Here is a 25,805-nt window from a genome sequence, read left to right as displayed (position 1 = left end):
GAGAATGAATAAAATACTCAATTCGTGAAACACTAATAGGCAAATTTAAAGTGTTGAAGTACGCACCACACAGATGAAGACACGTTACTTAATGCAGAATGGTTGTCTGTGGGCTTTACACTCTGAGTAACTTGAGCGCCCAGGTTTGTTCTCAACTCTGATAAATGCCTGTGCGATCTTGTAAATTACTTAACCTCGTGGGTGGTTTTGAGAATCAAACTATGTGAAGTACCTGGTACAGAGTAGCTCAACAGTAGTTATTATAATAGACTGGCAACAGGTAAAGGATGAACACCCCTAGCTGGTGAGGGAGGTAACTGCTGCACAGTGGTGGGTGGTAACCGTTACTCGTTATCCAACCTAAGCATGCAGGCCTTCTCCCCAACACCGCTTCAGTTTTGTCCTGAGACAAGATTCTTTGCAGCATTATTCAGAATATGAGAAACACCTAAAGCCCACCAACACTGGGACTGGCCGAAGTATTTTTATGTATTAACATGTATGTCTTTATAATGGGACTCAGTACAGCAGTGAAGTTATAAAACCTGATATTTACTGATATCCCTGATACACAGAGCTTTAAAAAACAGCCTACACTACACTAACACACACACACACCCCACACACCACACCACACCCCCCCGTGCTGACACACACACCACCGTCAGGAGAGAAAGGCTGGAAGAGTTGTTTTTTTCTGGGTGGTAGATAAGTTACACTTAACTCTGTAGGTTTAAAAAAGTGCACTGTAATCAACATATGCTACTTTTCTATCAGGAGAAAGTCATTCTCATTTAGAACAGTGATAGCATATATAAGAAACAGCAAAGAAGGAAAGTTGGATTCTCACAGTTTACACCATGCTGCTCCAATCCCATTTTTAAATCAGTGACAAAACTGTTTAGAAATGACACCATAAGATGAACTTTATTTTAAAGCTCTTAAGAGGCTTCACAATATCAGTTACAAACAGAATCAACGTTTCCTCCACGTTACACCTTCACATGACACTGCACTGGGTAAGGAGAGAGAAATTGTAAAGGTTTTGTTCTGCATGCTGCTAACACATTTCACTAGCTTTTGCTTTTAGTCACTGGATTTTTAATAATATCAAAGCAAAAAGTGATATTCTATTGGACAGAATTAATTTTAGAAAGCCCTTATGAAGTCAGACTTAGTCTTGTTTATAAACACCCACACCCACACGCATGCTGAAACGGAGAGCAAAATGCAAGAAAACTACCTTGGCAGAGCAATGCTTGAAGAGTTTAACCACAGCCCTCTTGAATACACTTTATTTTCTCCAAAGACAAAAGTCAGTTTCATCCTCAGTGATGCAAATGGTAATACTGCACAGAAGCTTAGTATGAATTCACAATTCCACAGGAATCTGAAGTTACCAAGGCAATTTTCCCTTTTAGGATCATAAAGACTACAGACTTAAGCTTTTTCTTTTTCCATATAATACACAAAATTTCTAAACATCCTTAAAAAAGAAAATATAAATAGTCTCAGTATGTCATGTAGAATCACATACCATGGCAAAAATATTTTATTAATTGAAGCACTAAGTCAGTTTAATGTCACCTAGTCCAAGTCCATATTGATGGAACTCTTCTCGTTAGGGTAACATTCTCCATTCTGATGTGGAGGTTCAGCACTGAAATTGTTTTTGCCTTCTAAGTCCTCTTCCTTTTTATCAGTACTCGGGCCATTTGGAGTTCTTTCCAGTTTGGGTGATTCAATTTTTGGTTTGGGTTGTGTTACAACAGGTTCACAAGTGTTATTCAACTCCTAAGAAAGGCAAACAAAACTAATAATCAGACTAACTCCAGTTCATTTTCAATTACTTTCCTACATACCCGAACCAGTATTTTTCTACCACCTCTCAAATAACTCCATTTGCTCAACACATTTGCCCAAAACTATAGCTTGAAGCCTGATCAAAAGAGACGTGAATATTCTTCTACAGTATGTCAGGGACTTACTAACTACTCACATATTATTAACCCATTTAATCTCACAGCAGTTATTAAAAGGTAGGAATTATCATCCCCACCTACGGAGGAGAGGTTAAGTAACTTAACCTCAAGAACAGAAAAAGTAGTGAGCAAAGAGCTGGAATTCAAGCTTATAGTCCATGACCTCAAAGGCTCATGTTAACCTTCACTGTGTTTGAATATTCTTCCAGGCAGAAAGCAGTTCCTTGGTTTTCTTCCCAACTTCCTTCTAGCCTCATGCGCTCAGCAAGGCCTGCCCTGATGAATACTGACCTGGGTCCCTCTCCACCGCCCCGAGTTTCCTAATCCCTTTTGACTGTTTTCCCCTCGGCACTTAACACAATCTGATATCCTTCCACGCTTGTTTATTGTCAAGTCCTCCTCTCACCGGCAGGTGACTTCCATTCTTTGTACACTGACAGTTAAACTCCTAGAACAGTAACTGGCACATGGTAGGGGCTCAACAAATTTATTTGTTGAACTAAGTGAACAAATGAAGAAACAGAAGTTTAACAGAAACTTACAAGGTATTCCACATTTTGTAATGTCAATAACAAACTCAGAAATCTGGTCCTGGGATGAGGTAAAAAGATTTAAGCAAAAACGGCTATGTTCAAGGTTCAAAGGATTGCAACCAGAAGCCCTAAGAAAACCCAGCAGTACACACCAGACAATGCCACGCACCTTTATTTTTGCTCTAATTTCCTGAGCACGCACGACGGGATCCTGATCGAGACTCTTTTTGGCCTGAGCGTTCATGATGTTATTCATCCACTCCATCACTTCATTAACAGACTTCTCCACCTTTTTCATTTCAGACTCATCAATATGGTTATATTTCTCATCCTAAACGGAAAAACTTGGTCATTCTGTAGAATTAAGTGTATTTAACAGTAACATCTAACTTGACCCAATTTTCCATGAAGTTCACATGTACCTCTGGTCTCACACACCAAAACCCAATTTCTCACTTAGGAACGAACATTTGTTCACAATGAAGGTTCCTCAGCTTAAACACGAGCTTGTAAATCTAGGGTGGCGTCCTCGCTCTTTACAGAGACTTACGTTGTTCCTGAAGTCAGCTGCTATCTTGGCATAGTGCTGCAGCCTCTGTCCTAGTTCTTCAAATACTTTGGGCCGTTCTTCAGCTTCTTGAAACCGGACTTTAATTGGAGTGCCAATTTTCTAAACCCGAATGTAATAAATTAGTATTTGTCATAATTGTATTTTAGAAGTCAATAATCTGAAACCCAAGTACTGCTTTCTAGGGGGAGAGAAGGGCCTACCATTAATTCCTCCAACTTGTCGACATACGTCTGCTTAGCCTGGTCCTCTCCTTCTTCATAGAGCCAGTTCTCAGTCTCTGTGAGCAGCCTCAGAAAATTTTGATGATCCTACATACGGAACACAAGAATCAGTATTAGTGGCAATCTTACTTTAAAATAGTCAAAATAGTCGTCCTCAGAAGTGTTACACATCAAGTAGCTCATTTCATTTCTAGGAAGGCACTGATTAGCTGGATTCTCTTCACTGAAAAGTATCAGGGAGCGTTAAACACTGCATTATTAGCGCCATACAATATTTTACAAGAGGGACTGACAGTTATTCTTAGGCCATTCTCTCTTTTACACAGGGATATTTGAAAATTTGTGGTAAAATGCTCTTATTGACTTATAACATTGTATTTCAGTAGTCCGATTTTGGACAGTTTGTACACTGAAATGTGGTTATAGAATCATAGGGACTTTCCTGGTGGTCCAGCGGTTAAGACTCCGCGCCTCCACTGCAGGGGGCGTGGGTTCCATCCCTGGTCGGGGAACTAAGATCCCACGTGCCTCGCAGTGCAGCCGAAAAGTAAAAAAAAAAAAAAATAATCATCTTCCTACTCTCCAAAACAATTAGGTCTCAATTAGTAACTTTCTACTCACTTCCACAACTACCAAATACTGAAAGGAAAACTAAACAAGTTGACAATTCAATCACTGAACACACACGAAAGCCATTCCTAACAAACTCACATAAAGTATGCAGTTATACTCTGGCTTTAGGAGGTCTAGCTGGTTTGGGTCATCTCTACCTCAGAATCCCAACCATAAGAAATCCAGCTTCAGAGCTGAGAAAGAAATACAGTACAAAGTAGCCTCAGGATCGTAGGACTAAACAGACTCCCAGTTTACATTCTCCTAAGTCCAGAATTAACTCCAAAGCCACTCGAGATTTCTAACTGGCCAGTTTTTCTCCAAGGCCCATCTTTCACAAATGAGCTTCAGGGATCTGCTTAGAGCCATACTGCTCCTGGGAGCTGACAAAAGCCTAAGGGGAATACTGGTGCCTGATAAACTCTGGAATGACTGGATGAACAAGTCTTATAGGATAAAGCAATGACAGAGAGCAACCAAGGCACCAGAGTCATAAAAAAAAGTCTGAGGCCTTTGAAAGCAAGGATTTTCTCTTATTTATGTTTCTAGGCCACAGTAACTGTGATGTCACAGACTATGAATAAAAGTGCCGAGCGGTTCTTTCTTTGATGGTAAAAACTCAACTCAGTGGATAAACTAGAATAAAATGGCACATCACTAGTGAGCCTCTCCCTCCATGACTCTGTTTATACAACTTCTATTTCAAGCTGTTTTGTTTTCAAAGAGCTCAAGTTACATAATCTAGTAGAGGTTTAAACGTCAAATTTGATATTAAACACTTCATAATGAGATTATCTGAATAAAAACAGAGCCCTAAACATACCTGCTCACATATAAATTTTTCATATGGTCCACACAGCTTGTCCCTGAACTCGTACACATATTCCTCCACTGCGTTTTTAGCATCATTTCTCTCTTTCTCCAATTTATCCTGCATTATCATCTTACCCTGTCAGGAAAACAGAAGAGGTTAATTCTAGTCTTCTGCTACCTGTAACTATATTTTAACTATTTAGATTCTGGAGTTAACAAAATCAAGGATTATATCCAAAAAAAAAAAAATCAGTCTTAACAGTTCTAATTTATACCTTATAAAATTCTTCCAACAATTCCTACAAAGTTCTTCATTTTCTAAATACACAGAATGAGTTTTTTTTTAAACATTATATAATAAATTACATAGCTTTCACATTTCAGATTTAATACTAAGGAAAAAACCAATCTATTGCTTTTATACAATTTTGTTTTCTTCTATGTAGTTACTTGGTTGTCTCCTACTGGGATTAATACTGACCAATGTATAACAGCCACACAATTCTGCCACCACATTTTAAAATCAAGGATAAATACATGTACTTAGAGTCTATTTATTTACCAAATATAAACGGAATAGAATTATTAAATTTCTAAATACAATGTTCCCATCTCAGTAAAAGAAAAATGAACCTCAATTATTTCATATATGTAGACTACAAAGAAGCATAATGTATTTTAACAGAAATATTCAGTGTGGCCTGAGATACCAATTGTATCGCTCTCTGGGCTAGAAGATATTAGCACCCGATTTCTTCATAAAAACTTGGGCAATCAATTTTATACCAAGCAGAATGATCTATGGTATAGATTTCTTTAATAAGGTTACAAAAATATAAACAAAACTTGCTAAAAACAATTTAACTGAAAAAACCATTAGTTTTGGCTTCATCCTATCCCTAAAAATTGTATAGACTTATGAGATATGAGAAAGAATTATAGCCATTTATCTACTAGAAATATGCGTAAAAGGGCCAAACTAAACACATTCCAAAATAAAAATACGTAAATGAAGCACTTACCTCTGTTTCTATGTACATGTTAAGAAGGTCCTTCCCTAACTGCCAGACCAAGTTGGCTTCAACTGGCAGCTCAACATTCACTACCTTTATTTTGGGTTTTTTAGCTTCTGGAGGCTGGTCAACTTTCTTTTCATTAGCCTTGGGAAGAGGGGTAAAAAAAAAAAAAAAAAAGGGAGAAATTCTTAAACAGTCCTTGAATAACAAAAATCTCCCTATCATACTTACTGAGGACTCAGGAAAAATTAAAATTCCTAAAATCATAAAATTGGAAGAATGTATAAGAGATCATCTAATTTTCCACCCATGCATTTTAAATCAGGGCTGCAGTTACACTTAAACATGCCACACTTCCCTAAAAGAATTCACCAGGATATTTTTCATTTCCTATTAAATTTAAATTTAAACTCTCCTGCTAAAGCTTTTCTTCATCAGTCCTTGCTTTCTAATCCCTTTAAGCAATGTTTGCGACTCCAAAAAGGCAAACATATTATTATTAAATTACCACATCTTTAAATTATAGCCTACAATCTAATGTTAACACCAGATGGATTTTGACCAACTACTAAGCATGTTAGGATCAACTCTATTCCTGTAATATATATATTTAAGGCCCTATATCCCAGCATTAAATGTGCTTTAATTACAATTATCACTACACTGATGAGTGCCTTTTAAAATTTCCTGAATTTGGAAATCACGTATGCACACGTATATGTCTATATATATACATCTCCTTATTTCTACTATCTGGCTTTGAGTCATACCACTTCTCATTAGCAACTCTGCAAGGTCAAAAGATTTTTAAAAGTCTTAAAATGGAAGCAAATGGAATGATGTAGCAAATGCTAAGTTTATTGTCAGTTTTTCCAAAATATGTAAATACAGGGCTAAAGAAGTATCTCCTACGGCCTTGAATTTTCCAAGCCTTTCATAGTATTTTCATTTTTGCAGGTTCCTATAAGCACAAATGACAAAGAACGCAAATTAGGAAACTCAGCTGTAGGACAGATTAGAAGATAACCAAGGGTTATGTAACGTGTACCCTGATTGGCTGAGACGGTAAAACAGGGACAAGCCCACGAGGCACAACAAGCACCGACACTGGGGAATTTCGGGGAGTTATGAAGGATGTTAAAATTCTAGGCTCTTTATATAAGAAACTGGGACTTGAAAGAGGTTCAATGGCTTGGCTAAAATTATAAAGACAGAGACGGGACGAGACCGCATGTTCCCCAGACTTCTGTTTCAGCGTTCCTGAGAGATCACATGTCTGTGAAGTGCTGTGAGCTGCATCCCTAGCAATGACTGGTCAGTCAGCCTGCAATGTCCATGTCTTCTTCTTCCCTCTAGTGCACGAGAACCCCCCGATATTTTGTGCATGCTCTGGGGGCATAAAACACAGAAAGAAAAATGACACCTACACCTGGCAAAACACAGGAGTGCAACAGATATTTGGGAATCAAATGGATGACAGTCACATATATGCAGGTTAAGTCAGGATAAGACTATCTAGCCGAACAAAATTAAACCAACTACTGACAAAACCAACGTATCACAAAACGGCATTCGACGTGGCACAGACGAGGAATCTTCCAAGGGGGTCTGTGGTAATGTTCCAAAGGGTTTGACACTAGTGGTCCCACTGACAACTAAGAACGTAAGATGCTACCCAGTGTCGTGCTCTAGACAGGTACTAAGACCACTGGCCTAAGTCAGTTAATGCTCAACGCTAAGTGGTGAAGGGGAGGGATGCTGAAATTAAGGAGCCAATCACTGCAAAGAAAGCAATGCTGCTACACCATCATCACATACCTCTTTTAACAGGAGAAAAAGAAGGTTTCCAGAAATCAGAATCAGGACCTGCAGCTCATATCAGGGCCCCCAAGGGATCAATCAGGGCATGGGAGATTAAAAACCAGAACCTTTTACCAAGTGCAACGTGCATTTGGACCCCAAGGGACAATTCTGTAATTCATGTGAGGGTAAAGAATTCTGTCCTCAGAATGAGAGAAAACCAAACTACTAATGAAAGTTAATGATTTACATCCCACCTGCACAAAGAACAAAGTTCTGCAAAAAGTGCCGATCTGGGATAACAATGGAAACTTATTACCAGATCATCATAATTAATTTATATAAATTTGACAGGTAATTTGAGAGGAGAAAAAAAATTTACTAGACTACTATAGCCCGCGTCTTTATCATTGGATGAATCAAATGGAAACTAATCACACAGCACCAGGACGTATCTGTTTCAGGTGCTCGCAACTGCAGATACTCTAGCACTAGAGAAGACAACAAAAGGTATGCATTCGCCTCCTGTTGCTTGGAGCGGCAGTTATTGAAGGGAAGCTTTCAGGTCTAAAAAGCAGGATACTCAATTCCCTCAGCTGAGGTGGAGTACCTCTAACTGGTTTTAGTTGGAAAATATAGAAAATTATCAGGAAAAAAACCCTACATGGAATACGATAACCTGGTGCTTGCTCTTGAAACTGCGGATTGAATGGTATCATTAATGATCACATGTTGCAACACTGTCTAACGGAATGAACTGGAAGAGTCACTCACTTTGTCAGCATCTGGGGTTTTGTTTTCTTCTGAGGGAAGTTCAGGTGAAGGGGGAGACTGTGAGGTTTGACGACCACCAGTTTGTACCTGGGGCTGTGTTCCAGCTTCATTGTTGTCTTGCTGGATATTTTTCTGAAATGAAAGCCCAGGCACAAAGGATGTAGAAAGCAGGTGTACTTGTATAAATTTAAAAGGTTATCGGGCACCAAACACAGTACACTCAATTTCTGAAATCTTAATAGGTGGTGGGGGGGGAAAGATGCTGATAAAAGCATACAAACACAAAGTACTTGAAAACCTCTTAGATACTGTAAACCTGTAAGAAATTCTTTGAATGATAACAGTTAATGTAGTTAAACAAGTAGTAAGCGTTTTGATTGATGTGATGACAATCAAGAACTCTCGTTCAAGAAGCTTCCATCGAGCCTTGTACAGACATTAACTCTCAAAAGCATAGGAAGCAGATTTCCTCTAGGCCTCTCTCCCAGAAACAAGCTCCCAAAAACCTAATTTCACAGCGGCCGTCACACATCTCGACACATCTCCATTTCAGTGAACTGAACAATTACATAAAACAGCCGACGATCAGTTATCTGGGGGTTCATCACCTCAGTTTAGAGAGACGCAAGACCCTCTCTGTCCCCACTTTCTTTTCGTGATCCAACTATTTACACCTCAAAAACTCCCAGCATAAAGAACAAATACTACATGTTAATAGACACCTCAATCCCCAGTAAACCAGTGCTTGCTATGATCTTTTCCCACCTTTGGGAGAAGCCTGAAACATTCGAATTTAACTACTTGCTGCCCACCTGGAAGTCTCTCATATTTTTCTTTCAGAGTTTCAAGATCCTAAGGCAGACACTGAGATATCCAGAAGCAAGGCACTCCTGGTGTATGTATATCCAAAAGGTACTAAGAGACTGGAGACAACAGGCATTAGAATAATGGTGTCTGTAGCCTAATGAGAAAGTATGTGGCCCTGGTCATTTAATTCATTACACTGAAGTTCTTCTTGATGAGAACAAAATGAAGGCTCAAATGCTAATGTTCCTTAAATGTTCTAGGAACGATCATAGTTATAATACCTTCTTCACATCTGAACTGAAACACTGTAACTGCCTACACCTCTTCATTTAAACTATTTCTGATTATTACCCAGAAATGAACTATAACAGCTCATCTATTTGAGTTTCCTAGAATTCTTCTGCAGACCATGTAAAACCAGCACTCGTGCTGCCGCAGTCTATCTACATTAACATCGTGGACGGTAACAACTTCTGTACTCCAGGCGGACACTTCGCCTCCTCCCTCCCTAACACAGCAAACCGTGTAAATAAAAGCACGTAGGTTCTAAAACGCCAAAGCCAAATTTTGCCATACGATCAAAAAATAAAACCAAAAAACCCCAAAAACCACAGCATTAATATTTGCTATGTATTTCACTAAGTAGCTCTTGTATTTAGTCTTTTTTTTCTTAATCATCAGTCGGCATTTGATTTCTCAAATGGCCTGTGTCTTTAAACGAACAATTCAAAGAACCTTTACCCACTCTAAATTATCACATGCCAGTTCAAATAAAGCTATACAGAATTTAGTCACAGTTCACGAACTCCACGCTGTATATTACTGTCCAATCAACCAAAATTTTAGCCACAATTAAGAAAAATATATTTTAACCCTTCCCTACCCATCTCTTAGGGCTTAGAATTAAGTCAACTATATATTCAAACTCAAAGGCTTACCCACAAACTTACCTCGGCGTCTGGGTTTTCTGATGGCCTCTGATTCTGACACTCCATGTCTACTTCGACAGAAGACACCTCGTTCTCCTCAGCTGGGATTTTCTCCACCATAGACGCTGTAGATATGGTGAAAATGCCGTGCGTATTGACTCGCGCTTTGACCTTCACTCTAGATTTTTCTCCATCCTTCTGTGCCGAAACATTCTGAACTACGAAGCGGCCTAGACCAAAAAGAAACTGACAATTTCAGAACTGAATCTAACTCTATCAAGCAAAGGCTATATATTGCTATTCCAAAATCTCCCCGTTTTCTCTACCGAGTTACATTTAAGCCCTTTAATGTATACTATAAACATAACCTCTTAAAATAGACTCAGAAGTACACAGTCTAACTTATCACACTTGGGATTAGTTTTAATATGTCATAAAACCTTCAAAGGCAAGGGCACTCTTGTGACTTTCTGTTGAACACTCCGACACAGACACTGTGTGAAGGCTGATGACAAGCTGTCCCCGCTGCCTCCTACCCTATTTCTCCAGGCGAGCACAACCTCGACATGGAAATCTCAAGTGTAAGGCAGATGATATCGAGCGCTTCCTGCATTCTGATTCTGTAGGGCCTTTCCCGGGAATACTGTTTTTCTGACTGAATGATCCAAACATTTTCCTATGTTTCAAATAGGAGAGGTGAGCTAAAACTTGTATCAAAGCCTGAAATTATCATGCATTATAGAGCAGTTCCAGAGCATTCCTGAGTAGGAGTTCAGAGTGCTGACTGACCCAGACTCTCTGGGCTTGAATCCTGGCCGTGTGACCTGCTGTAAGTTACTTTATCTGTGCTTTTGTGGTCTGAGTTGACAAGTGTTTTACACTGAAGCACTTATAACTATGGAACCAAGGGCTAAGTGTTAGTTATCACCTCCACCAATAGTAGTACTGTTACTACAGAAACCAGTAAACAAAATTAAGTAGTTTGAACCTGTTATGTGCAGAGCACTATATGGGATTTAATAGCCTTGTAATTAAGTGCTGTCTACACAAACACACAGAAAGTTAGATTTATTTAGTAGGTCGATGAAATATACTGGAATAGACCTTCATTAATTATCAAATCACGAGGTTCAGGAAATAATTACCAAAAGATCCAGTTAAAGAAACAGCATTTACTAAAGGGCATCCAAGAAGGCTCACAGGAGAGAGAGGTAAGACGGCTCTCTAAGTCTGTGCAAGCTTCTCGGTTTTGGCGATAAAATGAAAACTGTGATGCCATGCTAAAGAGCTTAGATTTTATCCTCTGCCCAATGGGGACTAGAATGCAGCCTGTCAAAATTTTAGTCTATATTCAATGATTTTCTTAAATTATCTATAAATAAATTCATAAAAGCTGTTTTAAAAAATAAAAACTCCCCTGTGTCAGAACACTTTTAGTTTTAAGTACTAAGAAAGAAAACACAACTGGCCAGGTTAGACTCCTTCAAACAATTTCATTATGAAATGGTGTGGGGCAAAGGTGAGCCCTGAAGCGATCTAGCAATATCGGCAAATTTTACCAGTAGCCTGGGAAAGAGACACGCCCATTGAAGAAGATGCCTGTAGCTCTCCCACATTTTCAGAGTTAACTATGGGTCAAAATAGATGGCTAGTGTCAAACCTCCCCAGGAAAAATGTAGCAATAAAGATGTATTTTTTTTTTAAAAAAAAGATTACAGTACAAAGGTACATTTGAGAAGTAGCTTCAATGGTTTCCAAGCCAGGTTTTAAGCAATATTCTGCAAGTAACATTTCACCCAGAGAAAAGGTTAATATTAAAAGTAGGTGATAAGGCTTCCCTGGTGGCGCAGTGGTTGAGAACCTGCCTGCTGATGCAGGGGACACGGGTTCGAGTCCTGGTCTGGGAGGATCCCACATGCCGCGGAGCAACTAGGCCCGTGGGCCACAACTACTGAGCCTGCGCGTCTGGAGCCTGTGCTCCGCAGCGGGAGAGGCCGCCATAGTGAGAGGCCCGCGCACTGCGAAGAAGAGTGGCCCCCGCTTGCCACAACTAGAGAAAGCCCTCGCACAGAAACGAAGACCCAACACAGCCAAAAATAAATAAATTAATTAATAAACTCCTACCCCCAATATCTTCTTTAAAAAAAAAAAAAAAGTAGGTGATAAAGTATAGACTGTATCAGAAAAGGAAAAATACTCAAGTGCTCTTATATATATATACACTTGGAAGCACCAGCAGAGCACCAGCAAGTCATTGCATCTCTATAGGCCAGTTTATTCACCAACAAAACAAAGAGATTTTCCCCATCACCATTATTCCAAAATGAAAATGTCTTCACATGGCATCGTCCCACTCAACATTGCTAAGAACAGAAAAAATGTTTAAGTTTGCACACTGACTAAGTCAAGTCTTCAAAAGAGTAATTACAATGAATTGCTTACCTATTTTTGCTTCTGGATATGGAACTCCTTGAGGATCAGAGTAGAAAGCTTCCAGCTCAAAAGGCCCACTTCTCAAGAAGGTGAGCACTTTGGAGAAAGGAGCAGCATGGTTTCTACTGAACACTTCATGGACGCTAAGAGGAAACAAAGGCATTCAGCTCAAGTGTTCAAGCTCACTGTGCTATGCAAACAGAATAAACACATTCTAAGAGCTGTATCAATCCCATCTCACCATTTATAACTCAGAATGAGAGAAATATTTTGATAAGTCTGTTGTTGAAAGATCCCAGTTAATCAAACACTCTACCATGAAATTCATTTGCTAATTTTTCTTTATATTAAAATAAAGTAATTTTCTCCTACATACCCTTCGGCATCTTCTGAATCGTGACTCCAGACCAGAGATATTGGAAAAGGAACTGCATCAGTGACGGAAAATTCTCTAACTTTAAATGCTGGGGAAAGGATTGCACACTTCAAAAAAAAAAAAAAGAAAAAGAAAAAAATTATCATGAGCACATGAAAAATTTCACTCAGCTTTTAATATAAAAATCAATTCAAGCCCGCCTGCCACAACTAAGGAGCTGGCAAGGCACAACTAAGGAGCCCGCCTGCTGCAACTAACACCCAGCACAATCAAATAAATAAATATTAAAAAAGAAAAAAAATCAATTCAAATAGAACGGGTAGGTTTAAATTCAAATTCGAAATTGCTTACAGTGTACGTGTCTTAAGCATAAGTGATTTATCATCTAAATACTATGGCAATCACTAGATATAAAGTTAAAACAGTACAATGAATCTTAGGCTAGCAACTGTTAATTAGTAAGTTTCACAGGGGCTGAGGAAAAAGCAGCGGTCTTTCCAGAAATGCCCTGCTGACAGCAATTTTAATTACAAGCTGTATCACTTTTGAATGTGTATATACATCCAAACAGCTCTGTCCGCATTGCCTTTCAAATGTCTAAGACTGAAAAAGGGTAAAACCAAAATGTGCCTATTTTCAAGTAATTTTAGGAATGAAGGAAGCAATGGTCAATTCAAATTTAGGGTAGACAACACCCAACAGACCAACCGGTGGATTTAGACTTGTCACATAAAAATGACTGAACAGATGACTAAACTAAAAGTCAGTAAATCTCTGACTCTGTCAATAGCACAGGATTCTTCAGAAGAGAAGCCAAAAGAAGCTCTACTTCTACAGAAACTATAAGCTTCCGAAGTCCTGGGTGATTAAGAGTCAGTGAAGGAGGCGCACGCCACTGTCAAGGAGGAAGCAAAGACAAAAACCCCACAAAACATGAGGAATCTTGATGATGCAATGGATTACAGGCAATAGTCAGCATCTACACGTTCTTTTTTAAAAGTTTTACACAGTAGTCAGTCTAAATACTTTTCTGTAAAGAATCTACTGCTTTGTATTAAAAAAAAAACTGTGCTAACTAGATCAAATTTAAACAAATTAACTTAAAACTTTAGTTAAAACTACTCAGATTTGACTATAATATCCTACGTATAAACCAATACTAATTTTTTTGTATCAGTAACTTCTAGATTTTGTGCTTTTACTTTGCCAAACTTCATGCCTCTGAGCTGCCTCCTTATTTGATAAGCTACAATCAGTTTGGAGGGGGAACAGCTATTTCATCAAACCACCTGTTAGCTAATACTCTTAACCCTGCAAACTTTCCCCAAATCAATTCCTCACTGCACCAGACTGCCGTTCCCCTGCCCTCCTTGGTGCTCTGTAACAACCGGCACCACCACACGGCTACTCTGCGCTCTACAGCCGTGTTTTCTATGATCCCCTCAGAATCATGCCTGTCCCTAATCCCCAGCTTGAGAAACACTAGCTCAGTAGTTCTTTGAATCTTAAACTTCCTAAACCTTCCAATACTTGTAGCAGATCCTGTGTCCCCACGGCCTCACGATTTGTGGAAATGTAAGTAACCCCCTTGTGGTGTCTAACTGGGCACTGGGCTCTGCTTTCTCTGTGACCCCACCTCGATGAAGTAAAGCAGAAATGGTTCAAGGAATGAGCCCTCAGACGGAGAAGGGCTGAGAAGGCAATACCTGTAGTGCACACCCTCTGGCCACTGCTTCATCTGCGTTGAGCGTCGTGCTCGTATCTTTTCCAAAGAATTTGGCAATTTTTTCTTTCACGGCTGGGATTCGTGTAGTGCCTCCAACTACCTCCACAGCACTCACATCTTCTACTTTGAGCTGAGTTTGTTCCAGCAATGAATAAAGGGGAACTTCTATCTTTTGCAGGAGCTCAGCACAGAGTTCTTCAAACTGTGCCCTTGGCAATTAAGAGGAAAACTTTAGAAATCTTTAGAAAACTTATCTTAAGGCCAATATCCTGTCCTATTTTTTAAAAAATAAGTCTTATCAACCCAACATTTTTTTTTTCCCCTCAGACACCCTGAATTCCACATGGGCCAAGTTCAACCATACTGTAATTTGTAACTTTTCTTTTTCAAAAAATATACAAAACAGATGCAGAAAGGGCATGAGGAGAAAATCAATTCGACAGGTATTACTAGAAGAAATCACTTTTATATTAAGATTTCCATTTTATTCCTTAATGTTTTAGATGATCCCGTTTTCATTACTTTGAATATTTCCATTCTCTTCAAAATATTTCTGCAAAATATTCTGTGAAACTATTATTGAATTACTGGCCCAGAAATACTAAAAAGTGAAAATGACCCAAAAGACTTCACTACGAGGGCACTGAACACAGATCTTCCTAAAACCCTCTTTGCAGAAGCAACCCTAGTTCTAATGACGTTGACAGTCTTTCCAGCAGGTACGGTACAATCCTGAAATGTGGGCCAGGACTCACAACACCACAGCTAGAACTGACACGTGGACTACAGTTGCAGCAAGAAGTTTTCTTTAATCTGTCAGAATTCAAGACACACCTGTTCATCTTTCCGGAAACATCTTTGTCATTCATAAAGCACTCGATATTCAGTGGTAGGTCCGTGCTGTTAGAGCTCATCAGCTTTTTCAATTTTTCACACTCCTGATACAGACGAAGGAGTGCTCGAATTTTGGATTTTGCGTCCAACTTGTACTTAGTTTTAAATTCTGCACAAAAATGTTCCACTAACTTTGCATCAAAGTTTTTTCCTCCTAAGAAAGGATCAAAAGCTGTTCCCAGTACCTAATTTAGTTAAAACAACAAATAATCTGGTTATTTCAATCATATTTGCAACTAGAGTCTTAAATATTGCTATTCAAACAACCAAAGACTCCTAGGCTCAAAATTTCTATTTAAACTACAACATGAAATCCAAGTCAGTAAGGAGACGCGTAACTACAAAATCCAAACGAAATGTTAAGTCTCTAAGATGTCTTTAATTTTAATGATTACATGGAAGATAACCTTAAAAAGCTTTTCTTTCCTGAGCAAGAAGCTGAAACGATTACATCATCTTTATGGAGGATCAACCTTAGGAACAACTCTTGGTTAATATCTTTACCCCAAACTTTTCATTACCTCGAAGAGCCTAAAGTAATGACAACTGTCACACATGTAATATTTGGGTCACTTAGTTCTGATTTATGACTTTACCTTCAATTTTCCCTTGTTAAAGGCACAGGCAGACACTTGAAAAGCTGAATGTCCCATATCAACAAAAACCACTACTCGAGGTTTCTCATCCAGGCCTGGGAGATCCTGCTTATAAATTCCATAATTCAAAGCAACTAAAAAAAAATTAGTATGTTTCGATTCTTTGGTTCACATTTTCTTAGGAATTTCATTGTTACCAATGTAATCACACATGCAGGAAACCTGACTGTACTTCCATTAATTAAAAGTGAACATATTTCTTTTATATCTGACTTCATACTTTGTCCCTTTCTGATTTTAGAACAATGTTCTATCACTTTTAAATATATGGAGAGATGTGACAGAGAGGACATACGTAATGCAAAAACAATGGCATGTAAACCACGTGTAACCACACACAAACAATATCAGACTCATTACACAATACTTACATTTTAACCACAACCTGCTAGGAGACTGCTTATCCAAAAAAATTAAGAATTTAATATATAACTACAGCAACTGCAGGTCCTACCAATTAGATTCAAGGCAAATAAATGATCTATCTTAAGTAGTCTGTGTTAGCTTTTTCTGAATTTTGAAACCACTGTATTTCTAAATACGTATACTTAAGAACACACCTTTATCAATACTTTAAGAGTTCTTAAAACATCTATTAAAAACATACTAAACAAAGCCTTATTTGCTTTGCCTGAATACACTACATTGTAACTGACTTTGAGTCCATCTGTAATCACAAGAAGCTGATACAAGGTCTAAGAGGAGATAAGTGAGTGTTTTGCTCCCCACTATATCCATTCCTACCAAGGTGCCTGGCAAATCATACAGCTTAAATTAATATCTGATATAAGATGAATGATCAACTCCTAACCACATACAATCGGAAAGCATATGAGGGAAAAAAAAATTTAAGCTAAATCAATAGTCAAGGTAGTTGTAAAAGCCAAAATCATGAGGTTTTGGGAAAACTTGTTTCTTAACTATAAAAACAATGTAAGGAAATAAAAAACTAAATCCAATACAACTAATTTAAAGGATTAAAAAATTTATATACAAGAATTTCCTAATGAAAACAGATTCATATATTTGAAAAAGTGCCAACTTCTCATTAAAACAAGCATCTGAAAGGCTAGAATTTTTGCTTTCAAATCTAACACGTTTTTTAATAGGCTGTGTTTCTACACCTACATGAAAGTGTTTGATAACAGGACCTGGTGTGTCTTAACTTTAGTTTCGAAAGTATATTAACTGCTACACAAAAACAGTTTTCTTCTTACCAGCTGTCATGTCATTCATGAGTCTCAAGCAGTTTAAGCCAACAATTTGTGCAGCATCTAAGACAGATCGCCTCTCAGCATCTGTGAAGAAAGAAGGGACCTGCAAACAAGAAGGGAAAGAATCTAACTTACCCAGAACACACAAAATAAAACATACAAATCCCTCACAACCATCTGTAATCAATTCACAATAGTCCAGCTAAATAAGTGCCTAGTCAAGTCACAAAACAGAAAAAGAATAAGTTCTTTAACTTTCAGAAACAGCAACTACTTTTGAAGATTGCCCTAAAATTATAAGTATCAAATTTATTATAATCAAATTTTAACCTGAAATAAAAACTAACCAGGAGTATTCGTAAGACATATTAACAGTTACTTAAATCTAACAAAAAGCTTTAAATTTAAGAGGATGAAATACTATTTCCAAACAAGTCTTAAATTTCTTTTGGAAATTATTCTGCTATGTCAACATTAAATGTAATTAAACTATAAAGACTACAGGAACTTAAAGATAATACAGCTAATTCTAGCCTCTGCCCTTTAGTTTGCTGTTCGTTGGTTTTAAGCATTAATCGTTGGGGTACCTTCTAATTCAGTAAACCTGTTCAGATTACAAAAATGAAACTTTTTTGTCAAAGTCTGTTGATTTTTCTAAGAGGAAGAAGAACAAAATCAGCTCAAGGGATAAAGTTTCTTACGGTGTTGTGTTCTAGCTAGATGAATTCTTCTGATTGCCTTCTAGGGCAGCACTTTAACTAGCACATTCTTCCAGAAGAGCATCTAACAATACATTCATATAATCACTTAACTGGAAAGTACCTAAGAGAAAACTTGGTACAGTGGCTTTCGCATTTTCTCCCCAAGTTACCTATAAATGCTTCAGAAAGAGTGACAAGAGCGAAGGTGGGTCTCTGCTCACCTTTCAAATCAGAACACTTTCAGTTTTCCATATTAGGTTATTTAAAGAGGGGGTGGGAGAGGAAGGAAGGACCACTGACTTATAACTTAATTCTTTAACTTTACCAGAGATTAATAGCATTTCTCCAAGCAATACCCAGACATTCCTTTAGTAGAACACCTTCTGTCTTGCAAGAGAAATTTCAGCCTTTCTGCCTCTCTTCTTGCATATCCCAGGATGCACTGCCATAAAGGCTTCTGACAGGTCTGGACAGGCCACCCTGCCAAATAAAAGATGACTTTTCCCCATAGCACAAATTTGCCACAGAGAATAATAACGTTGTAGAGGGTGAAAATTGGTACATAAGGACAAAAAAATATTTAGCTAGTTACAATGGCTTGTGGCTGTCTAAAGGACCACAGTACAGAAACAGATATACACTAAATCTGTACTACTAAACTTTCATGTGGGAGAGGTGATGAGGTATAAAATGTATGTAAAGGATCCTTGGGGCAGGGGAAGTGACACCCTGTCCTATACAGTCAGTATAGCCTGGTTGCAATCTCCAGCTCACCGTAACAGCTGTTCTGAGACATGGGCTAGGTAGAAAAGAGATAGTGGGAGAGATCAGAGTAGCTCTCTTAATTAACTTTAACTACTTAGAAGAGAAAAACAGAGAACTATGTCTTCAAAAGAAGAAGGAAGGCCTCTCTTTTTCCTGTTTCTCTAACCTCAATAATGAACACCTAATCTTATTTTAATTTATACACTTTCCCCCAGATCAAATCTTTACCTATAAATCAATTAACATCATATTTCCTAATCCCTTACATAAACGAGGGAGTGTTAATAAATCTTAATGTAAAAAAAAAAAAAATGACTTCTGTCCATTACAAATACTCTTTAATAACCTAATTATCAACTGTCCATTGAAAGTAGTGGGCTTGCCAATGCTAAAAAAAAACCCTAGGTTTTGTCACTACTGGTAGGTTACATTTTAAAACTACTTATCACCAAGAACCAACTCTCTGGTTCTCACGTGTGGATAAAATTCTGAAAAGCTCTCATGTAAGTATACAATTGCCTCTCAATACATCAACTAACTTTAGAATATCCTCCAATTCAACCAATCAGTCTGTATTTTCAAAAAGCCTGACAGGAGATATTGACATGTAACACCACTCAAAAACCTTTGCAACTTCTGGCTAAAATCACCACCCAAACCTACTATGCAATGCTGCTGAACACTATGGTATAGAGTGCAGCAGAATTCTGATCTCTAGTAGTAGGACAGCTTTCACACATTCAATACTAAAAAGTAACATGAAAAAGGCAAATTAAAATAAAACACGTTGCCTTGCCGAACTCTACTTACTGAAATAACACAATCTGTTACTGGCTTCTTGAGGTTGTTTTCAGCAGTTTCCTTTAACTTAGTCAACAGCATGGCTGTTATCTGTTCCACACTAAACAGATGTTCCTCATCCATGTACATTACCTGTATTGAGGAAAGAAAATGCTTTAAATACTGTAGTCCTAAAAGTTACATGCTAATAATACTAACTTACAAACATGATTACACATTCTCTTCCAGAAAACCTTTACTGTTATAACTGTTTAGAAAAGAAGAAGGAAAGGAAAGGTAAAAGGAAGAGAAAAAGGGAAAGGAAAGCAAAGCAAAGAAAAAAAGAAAGATTCTTCCCCAGAGATGAAGAGAAAAAAAAGCTGGGGCAGATTTTTCCCCTATCCAAAGTACTAGTCAAAGTATTATAGAAGATAGTAAATTTCCACTCTAACTGAAGAGATGAATCACTGGGATAAATATTATTTTGTGTAGATCATAAGACAGGAATGCCTCTGTAGTTTAAAAAAAGATTTCTGGTTGTATTACACTGTAGCTCTCCAAACAACTGCAAATGAGCTGTATTGGAACAGACTTTTGTTTGATATGACAACACAATTTAGATTTCTTTAAACACCATGAATTCTAAATTTTATAATTGTCAAGACGTTATGAGAAACACAAATTAAGTTACAGCAGTATATACCATTTGAATAATTTTCAAGGATGATTTAAACATAAACCTATAGTTTAAGAGAGACTAGATAAAAAATAAAAGACCATCTTCTCCAAATAAGGAAACTGAGTTACATATTTATTAAGAATTAAGTACTTTTCTCTGTAGATGAATTAAACAGTTTCCTAGTAAGGAATCTAAGATTGCTCGATTATATTACCTTTATTCCAACTCCACCATTTTTCATTGGAACCAGATCATAACTTAAGTTTTCCTTCTCCTTTTGAATGAAGGGGTCATTGAATGCTCGGCCATGAAACCTCTTGAAATTAGACACTGTATTGTTTGCATGAGTGATTTGCTGCAAAAAAAAACAAACAAACACTGAGATTTAAATTTTTTTCTAATTTCAACACCTATTAGTACTTACAGCAATTAAAAAGAAAGTCATTTGTACAACTCAAATCAGAGGGATATAAGTAAACTTCCCCAGAGCCCTGACTTTCTCCATCAATGAATGGACTTTATTCTTTCTCCTTTTCCTATAGAAATGCCAGGAGGGAGGCAGTGAGAGGGATACACACAGGCTTCAAAGTCTGCAAGATAAAAACTCAGATAGTGAAACTATCCCTGGAGCTCTGAACAAACCCCAAGAACTGTATGTATCACTTTATTTCATTCCTTTTCTCCCACTACAGTTGTTTTATACCTAATGAATAAATGAAAAAGGATATTTAGAAGCACTATAGTCTGGTCACATTTTTTTAAAAAAGGAGTTAATTGTTACAGTAATCTATTTGTTGAGTCGCTAAGTGGCCAGGATAAGTACTTTGTGCCACAAAATATATTGATTGCTACTTTTCCTATCAATAGCATGGAATGTTAATTATCTATACCAAAAAGCAGAAAACGCAAAGATAATTCAAAAAGTTTCTATATGAGGTAATGCTTTCAACTGCACGTACATATTTTTGATGATTAGGCTCTGGATATACAAGTCCCACTTCATAGCATATTTCACTCAAAGATGTCAGCAGTGGGAACCTTATTTAAAACACAAAAATAATTAAAAGATGAAAAACAAAGACTTCTAAAGTTATTAGTTTGAAAATATCAAAACCGTTTACTGTGTACTTCTTTCTCTGACCTACTTCTTTTAAAAAGAAAAATATAGCTTGGCAACACTAGTTTTCAAATAATATGGAATATTTCAAACAATGTTTAAGTACTAAAATTCCTTGCGATTATAAAACCGAGATGACATATGTCTAGTAATCTACAGGCTAGATCTAAGCCTCAACAGATTTTCCTCACATAACCACAAAAATGCAGTGGGATCTCAGGTCCGGGACATCAGTCTTCTCAACGGCCACATTTGGGGAGGTTGTTACTTCACTAGTGTCTCTCCCCTTTGAGCAGGTTACTTTGAGTGGGCACGGCCATTTCTCTTCCCTGCTTTGTTTTTTTGCTCTTGTTCCTCTCTTCCAACTAGCCATAATATAGTACTCCAAGGTTTAGTTTTCTTTTTTTAGCAATACCATTTTCTGTATTAAGAGAATTTTTTCAACTTTTTTTTTAAACTAAATAAATCAACATGTAACACTGTGTAAGCTGAAGGCATACAGTGTATGTTACTTTGATACGTTTACATATTGTAACAGGTCTGCTTTCAGTCCCTTTCTTAAGAGCCTCTCACAAAAGGGATTTTCATATTTCACATTTATTTATTTTTCTCCCCGATCCCCAAAGTTCAAATTACAATGTGAGTCCTAAGGGGAGCCACATAGGTAAATTTTCAAGTCCCATTAATATGTAAAATTAATTCCAATAACTTGTTTAGCCTAATTCATCTAAAATATTGTCATTTCAACACGCACTTGATGTAAACAGTTGATGAGATTGTTTATTTCATTTTAAGCCTGCAAAATCACATGTATTTTATACTTCACATGTTAATTCAGATCAGGCACATTTCAAGTGCTCAAGGGCCACATGTAACAGCGACTCTACAGGCCAGCACAGGCCTAGACAACAAGTTCTCCTCGTACTACCTTAATTATTAAGTAACCTGAAAATACTTTTAAACAGAGCTTCTTAGAAGTTCCTTCCATGAAAGGAAGCTTTTAACTCTTAAATGAGTATCATGAGAAACTTCACATGAAAGAACTTCATGTGTCTCGTTTTTAAGTTTTAAAAATTAGATACATTAGAAGGTAGGAAAGTTATTAAAAATTAAGGTTGGAAAATTAGAAAGTTAAAGGTCTTATTCAATAAAACAAAAGGAAGAGAAAAGAAAAAAAAGTATCTAAGGGCTCATAAGGAGTATCTGCGTTACAATTCTAAAACTCAAAAATAGAGGCTTAGGTATTTCGTATTTTTGTATGTCTCTGAGATTTTACTTTTAAAACTTCTCTCTTAAAAAATGATCAGAATCCTCTTAAAGAACATACCTGATTTTTGGCTGCAACTCCAATTGTTCTGTTTTTTGATCCAAATGATATGACTGATCTAGAAGAAATTTTAAAAAACCATGTTTTACAAATGTTAAAAGCATAAATGTGGAGGTTTTTAACTGACAAGAGGAAAATTCTAACATAAATTTCCTACCCCCAAAAAGGAAAAAAATATCCTACCCATTCTAGGGGAAGGGGGCACAGCACAGCACAACTTTGGACTCCAAAGCTTTCGTCAGCTGCTTAACTCTGAGAATCCAATCTAGGTGGCAGCTGCACCCCACCCTGGCCCCCACTCCCGTCTGCTCAAGGCTCAGAGGACACTTTCCAGTACTGCAAGCACCAGCATAATTCTCCAGGCCCCAATTATCAGCAAGTGGACATTAACTGTGAAAATGCTTTGAATAGTTAGAGTATTATTAACTCGGTCCTAGCCACGATTAACAAAATATGGTGTAACTACTTCGCAGTTACCAACTCCATACAAATCTAAGCGTCACTATCATAGCTATTGCTGTCCTGATATATCATCTGACTCTTTATGATCAAAGGTTTTTAGATAAACGGAAACAAGTGGACCTAAGCTATGCTTCCGGAGTTTAAACGCACAAAAGAGGGTCCTATACAGAAGACTCTACTTGAGGAAGCCAAGCAAAAATGATGCTGAGCAAGTACCACGACAGAGCCAAGTATAAATGCTGAGCAAAAGGACTGAATAATCAGTTACATTTTAAGTCAGCTCTGAAGAGATGAAGTGACTTGTAACTGTTGAACAGCCTTCTGAGCAACGGAAATGGAATGGTAGCACATAGCAATAAAGTCTTGTCAGAAGGATGAAAGTGAATTAGGTTTCAGATTACAGGGCAGGTAGGAATAATGGTGTGATATGAGCAAAATGGGAATACACTGAAGGCATTAAATATCAAGCTGAATCAAATTTAAACTTGCTATAACAGAGACATCTTAGACCTAGATTATCTGAGCAGGTGCTAAACAGCATCTTAACAGCCAGAGAACTGCTGGAGCAAAGGCTAGAGCTTTAAAATACCTTCCAAAAACAGAACAGCACTCCGAGCTCAGAGTAAACATACAGTTGCGGAACGAATTTACTCATTTTCCAAGAAGAGAATCAAACTAATTATACTAAACAGAAATTAATAGTAGCCAATGCAGTTGAGTCAAACATCTATTATATAAAAAACATTAAGGGAAACTCCAGTACTGCCCTTGGTTTACATTTTTGAGACACACCTGTCAGCTTTAGTTTCACAGTGGTCACTATAGCCACATACGTAATTTTTCTCTACTCTCCCTTGAACAACTCTTCTTCCTTTTACTGGACCAAAGAGAACAAAGATGTAAACTGCACCTAAGCATGAAATCCTGAGATACTATCTTCTTTCTTACTATACTCCGATCAGAGCCCTTCACACAGCTAAACTAAAACACTGTAGCTTTATAAAGAGGTTGATGCACGACATGCTCTGTGAATAGCAGTCTTCCCAAAGCTACTGATACTGTCAATGTCTGGTTATCTTCTCACTTCCCTTCACTTTCATAAATGTTCATCTGCACTCAAATAGTGATATAAGCCCAGTCATTTCACCTTTGGGCTCGATGTTTCATTCTATGATTTTTATCTTGGGATTAAGGCACTAAAATACCTACACCATTTTCCCTGAGAAGTAAGCAGTTGTTTTTATCAATGTACATGCAGGCATGTTTGCATACAACATATTCAGAAATTAAGACTCCCCTCCAAAAAAGTTGCTTATTAAAATGTTACCCTTTGCCCACCCCATGCTGCTGTAGAATATACCATTTAATTCAGTGACAACATCCATCCTCTAGAGGAGTTCTAGCACCAAAGTGTGCAATTTTTCTTTTCTCTCCTTATTTAAGCCGTTCAAAATTAAAGAAATTGGAACACGATTTAGGATTCCTCTTTAACGGCTTTCATAAAACGATAAAAAAGGACGTTTACATCTTTCACAAATGATCCAAGAGTGAGCAAGAAAAGGTAGATTCATCATCAAAGGAGTGATTCTGTGGTCGCTAACTACAATCCGCCCGCTCCCTGCACAAGAAGCAGCAGACGAGCTCTGGAAGCTTCCAGCTCATTTCGAGATTCACAATGCGGAAGAAAAAGCTCGGCAGCCCCAGCTCTGCGGTGCGCAAAGACATGCTCGGAGGGAGGGGGACGAGCTGGGGGCGGCTCGGCCAGCTCAGAGAAGCCGGGTGGGGAAACGGGGGCGGCCGCGCAAGGAGCTGGCTGAAGCTTCTTGCCAAGAAAAAGGAGCGAAGTCTCGGGCTTGCCCGCAGACCGGCCCCCAGGAGGGAGCCCGCCAGAAGGGACGACCCCGGGGGACTCGACTCCCGGGCTTCTCTTGGCCCCTCGAATCCCGGAGACCCTTCTATCCGATTCGCGGCCGCAAGCCCCCTCCCCTACCCGGCGGCTAGGCCGCCGGCATCCCGACCCCACGGAGGGCGCACCGCTCCCCACATCGCCCTTCCTTCGCCCCGGCGCTCCGCGGCCAGCCGCAAACGTGGGGTCCCCGGGATCCGCAGCCCCCGCCGGCTTGCTGCCCTCGCCCCAGAACCTCCCCCCAGCGCCCCCGCAAGCTCCCACTTACGGGGTGCACCGGTCGCTGAACTCGTTGGCGATGGTCTCGATGCCCCCGGCCCGGGCCACCGCGATGTGGCAGCTCTGCGAGCCCACGTCCAGCCCCACCACCGACATGGCCGGCTCTCGGTCCGCCTCCGCTTCGGGTTGGTCTGTGTCCTCCGGCCGCCGCTTCCTGCCCCGGCTGCGCGCGGCTCCCGCGGGGTCCGGTCCTGTCACGCGGACGGACACACGGACGATCTGCCGGTCTGGCACCGCCGGATTCCCGGGGACAGTGGCGGCTCACAGAGGAGTAACCACGGGAGAAAGCTGCGCTCGGTCTCCGCAAGTCGTTCCGCAGTTCGGGCTGCCTGCCTGGATATTCACCGGCTCGCTCACCAGCGTGCCGCTTAACTACCGACCCGAAAGAGAAGATCCCAGCGTCTCAGCCTTATGTATCGTACTGATCGGAAC

At 38.7% G+C, this 25,805-nt stretch overlaps 1 protein-coding gene across 2 annotated transcripts; it reads right to left on the bottom strand.

Moving 5' to 3' along the window:
- Window positions 1–900: 900 nt before the first annotated feature.
- On the bottom strand, window positions 901–25,805 carry HSPH1 (heat shock protein family H (Hsp110) member 1). Of its 2 annotated transcripts, XM_004285494.3 has the most exons (18): window positions 25,363–25,805; window positions 22,727–22,784; window positions 20,497–20,637; window positions 19,634–19,756; window positions 17,361–17,460; window positions 16,084–16,217; window positions 15,428–15,672; window positions 14,574–14,802; window positions 12,868–12,974; window positions 12,501–12,634; window positions 10,080–10,288; window positions 8,323–8,454; window positions 5,755–5,892; window positions 4,743–4,868; window positions 3,287–3,394; window positions 3,066–3,185; window positions 2,685–2,846; window positions 901–1,794 (listed from the first exon to the last, which is right to left on the bottom strand). In XM_004285494.3, exons 1-18 carry the CDS (start codon window positions 25,467–25,469, stop codon window positions 1,588–1,590), a joined length of 2,580 nt encoding a protein of 859 aa, XP_004285542.1. In that variant the 5' UTR covers window positions 25,470–25,805; the 3' UTR covers window positions 901–1,587. The 2 variants fall into 2 exon arrangements, with proteins under 2 accessions (XP_004285542.1, XP_033272035.1); XM_033416144.1 differs by lacking the exons at window positions 22,727–22,784; window positions 25,363–25,805 and adding an exon at window positions 21,242–21,320.

Source organism: Orcinus orca, chromosome 18 (assembly GCF_937001465.1).
Source record: "Orcinus orca chromosome 18, mOrcOrc1.1, whole genome shotgun sequence".
In the NCBI taxonomy this organism is placed as follows: domain Eukaryota; kingdom Metazoa; phylum Chordata; class Mammalia; order Artiodactyla; family Delphinidae; genus Orcinus; species Orcinus orca.
The sequence above is the reverse complement of the archived record's forward strand: the minus strand, read 5'-3'. Positions and strand labels throughout refer to the sequence as shown.